This window comes from Aphidius gifuensis, linkage group LG2 (assembly GCF_014905175.1).
Source record: "Aphidius gifuensis isolate YNYX2018 linkage group LG2, ASM1490517v1, whole genome shotgun sequence".
Classification (NCBI taxonomy): domain Eukaryota; kingdom Metazoa; phylum Arthropoda; class Insecta; order Hymenoptera; family Braconidae; genus Aphidius; species Aphidius gifuensis.
The window spans coordinates 9,388,963-9,393,755 of NC_057789.1; the positions used below are offsets into that span (position 1 = coordinate 9,388,963).

The 4,793-nt window shown below is 29.4% G+C and overlaps 1 protein-coding gene across 1 annotated transcript; it reads right to left on the bottom strand.

Annotated features, from left to right (window-relative positions):
• Positions 1-3,418: 3,418 nt before the first annotated feature.
• On the bottom strand, positions 3,419-4,361 carry LOC122849034 (cuticle protein 21-like). Its single transcript, XM_044147561.1, has 3 exons — positions 4,317-4,361; positions 3,873-4,233; positions 3,419-3,776 (listed from the first exon to the last, which is right to left on the bottom strand). The coding sequence occupies exons 1-3, from the start codon at positions 4,326-4,328 to the stop codon at positions 3,445-3,447; spliced, it is 705 nt and encodes a 234-aa protein (XP_044003496.1). The 5' UTR covers positions 4,329-4,361; the 3' UTR covers positions 3,419-3,444.
• Positions 4,362-4,793: the final 432 nt, after the last annotated feature.

Consider the following 4,793-nt stretch of genomic DNA (forward strand, 5'->3'; position numbering starts at 1 on the left):
TAATGACAATTAAAAATATATTTAGATTCAAACGTAGACGAAAAAATGGTATATCTTGAAATCTAGTTTAGATCTAAATCTTATGAATCAAGCACTTCTTCAGAGAAGAAGTGACCGTCTGGTCAAAAACGTTGAATCTTTCCACGTCAATTGCCGATTTTTTAATTGAATCTCACCTGATTTTTTGTATTCAAGATGGCAGCCGACGTATGGTAGTGTCTAGATTCTAGTGACAATCTAAAATATGATAGGATGCACAAGTACAATAACAAAGAGTTTTTTTTTAAATCAAGTTGCACTAGCAATCAAATAAATCGAGCACTTCTTTAGAGAAGAAGTAACCTTCTAGTAAAAAACATTTCATATTTCTAGGACAGTAATCGAGGCGCAAATTGAATCGCACTCGACTTTCTGTATCCGAAATGGCTGCTGACGTAGGTTATTTTCTGGAACTGAATGACAATTGAGGAATGAATTTGGATTGAAACGTAGACGAAAAAACGGTATATTTTGAAATCTAGTTAAGACCTGAATCTTATAAATTAAGCACTTCTTTAGAGAAGAAGTGACCGTTTGGTTGAAAAACGTTAAATGTTTTTACTTCAGTTGCCGATTTTTGAATTGAATCTTACCTCATTTTTTGTATTCAATATGGTAACCGACGAAGGGTATTATTTAAATTTTATCGATAATTCAAAATATGATAGGATGCACACGTGAAAAAACGAACGGTTCTTTTTTAAATTAAGTCGCACTAGCAATCTAATGAATGAAGCACTTCTTCAGAGAAGAAGTGACCTTCTAGTAAAAAACATTTCATATTTCTAGGACAGTAATCGAGGCTTAAATTGAATCGCACTCGACTTTCTGTATTCGAGATGGCTGCTGACGTAGGTTATTTTCCGGAATTGATTGACAGTTGAGGAATAAATTTCGATTTAAGCCTAGACGAAAAAATAGTATATTTTGAAATCTAGTTAAGACCTGCATCCTATGAATCAAGCACTTCTTTAGAGAAGAAGTAACCGTTTGGCTGAAAAACGTTTAATGTTTTTACGTCAGTTGGCGATTTTTCAATTGAATCTGACCTGATTTTTTGTATTCAAGATGGCAGCTGACGTAGGGTAGTGTCTAGATTTTAGTGACAATGTAAAATATGATAGGATGCACACGTAGAATAACAAATAGTATTTTTTTAAATCAAGTTGCACTAGCAATCTTATGAATGAAGCACTTCTTCAGAGAAGAAGTGACCGTTTGGCTGAAAAACGTTGAAGGTTGTAACGTTTCTGATGAACTCCCGTTTTCGATAAAGAAGTGCGCGTTTTTTTTTTAATTGTTCGCACGTTATTCAGAGTACCATAAGTTTTTTTTACAGTCTTTGCTTCTTCTGTGTAACTTTGATAATTTTACGGAGGTGGGATAGACGCGAAGCGTCCCACCTATAGTATTGTTTTCACTATATGTTTTATGAATACCGCTCATAGCTTCTATAATAATTAAGCTAGATTATTCGTATTAGGCTTAAATTAAAGATCTTGACGAGCTCTAGAGCCTCTGATAAAATTAAAATTTTTTGGGTAATTATTGAGTGTACAAATGACAAAAGAAAAATGTAACGAAATCTTCGAAGCGAGATATTGAGAAAACTAAGAAAAAATCATGGATGCGAAAATTTCACAGATAACAGTAAATGATAAAATAAAGATAATTAAAAAAAGTTTATATTTTTTAAAATCGAATTCGTTTGTCTATTCAAGAAAAACTGAAACGACGTTTTTTTGGAACATACATAACTTTTTAAAAAATTAACTAAGGGGTTTTATTTTAGTTTTAATGGATTCCTCGTCGAAAAATCTACAACCAGGGCCATACTCGAAATTTTTTCGACAATTAGATTTTTAATAATTAACGATTGTTTATAAAAAATATCAGAGTGAGTAGTTTATAAAATAAAAAGAACCACAAAGAAATCGTTCAATGAGCTTATTTGGCTTAGCAGGTTGTAGAAAATTTTCTAACAAATTTTTTGACTATAATATGAGATTTTTTTAGTTAATTATTTAAACAATTAATGTAGATTTAAACAATGATTATTTTTTTTTTCATTATTTTTTTTGCCGTACGCATGCGCACTTGTGACTGTAGACCCACTTATTTTTACCATTAGATTTTTTTTTTTTTAAGATGGCAGATGGTAGCACTCAACAATTCTAGGAATCAATTTGGTTTATTTATTTTGTATTTATCCTGTTTTTTGAAAGTTTGAGGTTAAAGTTTTATAAATAAATTTAATATAACAAATAATTGTAATATAATAATTTATTATATTACAATTCATTATTAAATTATAAAAAAAAATTATAATTTCGGAGTTAACGCGTCCTCCCACCGGAGTTTTGAAAATTTTCAATTTTCAAAGAGAATGCAGCCGTTACTAAATTTTTTTTTTTATTTAAATCTTATCAGTTTTCGATCGAGAAAAATACAGAACTACTTTTAATGACACTGCAGTATTGCCTAGTCGGCCACCGTTACTGCATTATCCTACTTGATTGAAGTTGCTCAAGTTTCAATCATACATTTGAATATATTGAATATTCAATAAAGAATATTCAATATTGAATATTCAATAAAGTCGTTCTATTTTAAAGATGCACACTTTTTTCAACTGAATGCCGAATTTCTTCCGCCTTACTAGCACATTCTTTATAGAAGAAGGCCATCTTCGATTAAGTAGGCTACTTGGATGAAGAAGGCACGCGCTTGTCAAAATCCGAGATTTCTCTCAGTATACTGTAACATGTCCGATTGATGCATTCAACACAAATCAGAGTCGACAAAATAATTTTCATCAACATGGTAATGTTACTTTTTATAGTGTCATAATCGAATAAATTAATTTCTTGTACAGTATTGAACTCAGAAAATAAAGAAGCAAATAATTATGGACTCTTACGTCCCATCACGTGTTTAACTTTTGCAACTTGGCAATATTTGTTGATAAGTTTTCGATATTAATCCCATTTTTTTCATGTTTTTTATATAGTATTTGTTCCTTTTTTTTATCATGTTTGTATACTCATCTTTTAAATATTTTTGGATATTAAATTTTTATATAAATTGGCAAATAGAATTTATAAAAAAAAAATTTAACAACATCGTAATTTCGAGTAAAAAATAATCAAAACTGTTGTTTGCTCTATTTATTTCCATCTCCAATAATTATTCGAAATATATTTTAAAATTTAAATTGAAAACAATGATGAATGAATAAAAAATGTCAATTAATTTAGAATAAAAGAAAAAAAAAAAATATTGTATCAAGCATGTCAAATAATTACTGTCATTTATTTATTAGAAAAAAGAAAAATACAAATTTTATAATTTAAAATTATTTTTCATATGATAGCTGATATAGAAAAATTCATTATTTTAAATGAATCAGAACCATTGAAGTGGAGCAGCAATTGGAGCAATATAAGCACGTGAAAATGGTGATGTTTGAAAAATTGGAGTTGATTGATAATATTCATCAGTTTTATCTTCAACTTTAGCTGTTGTTGCAACAACTGGTGTAGATTTTACAAGAGTACCTGTAACTTGTTCATTTTTAACAACAGCATTGAATCCATCAGCATCATTGGCTGTATAATCAACAGTTCTTTTTGTTCCATCACTCTCTATGAATGAATAACTACCCTTGACCATATCACCATCACGTGTTTCTTCTTGGCTTTTATAATCTCCAGTTTTAGAGTCTTCTACATTATAATCTACATATCAAAGAAGAAATTAAAAACACATAGTAATAATATGTTAGTAATAATAATTGAAAGAGTAATTTTTTTTTCTATTTCAAGTTGACTTACTGAAGCTGTATTTTGGATGTGAATCAAATGGCTCTTCAGTTGCATTGGCAACGACAACTGTAGGTGCAACATATTTGACAACTGGTGCAACATAATGTACTGGTGCACTTGGAGTGTATGAAACTGGTGCATATGAAGCATAAGCAGCTAATGGTGCACTTGCAGTGTATGTTGCTGGTGCATATGAAGCATAATTAATATTAGCCAATGATACACCTGATGTGTAAGCAACACCTGTAGCAAGTGGTCTGTATGAAGTGTAAGCAGCATTAACAAAAGGTGCACCTGATGTATAAGTAATTGGTACAAATGGATTGTAACTAGCACTTGCTACAGCCACCAAGGCAAAAAGACTGATTAACTGCAAGTTGGAAAAAAGAATATTTAATTAAACATAATATTTAATCGATAAATTTAATTATTTTATAGTTTATTAATATATACCTTGAATACCATTGTGACTTGATTTGATCAGACACACTGAACGATTGATACATTTTAGCTGAAAGTGATCAGTTTAAATACTCTGTTAAATGATATACCGTGTGATGTAATTATCATTATAATTAAAGTGTCTCATGAATTTATTTATATCACGGTCAATGATATAATAAATTTGTCAAAAATTTACTCACCACACCCAGTGTGTGAGAAAAAGTGATTGGATATATATTATATCAATATTTTTTAAGTAATATAGTGCGTGACCTTGTCTCTATAAAATTATTTTATTAATTTGAAATTTGTTATATTTTGAATTTTTCATGAATATTTATCATTTATATAATATTTTTCGTTGAAAATTTTACTCTTATTTTAATATTTTCATGTATTTACATATAATCTTGCGTAAAATTGTAACTTAAATTAATACTGAAGGTCGTAGATCTAGTTTAATCCATAATTGAGGTCCCGGATGCA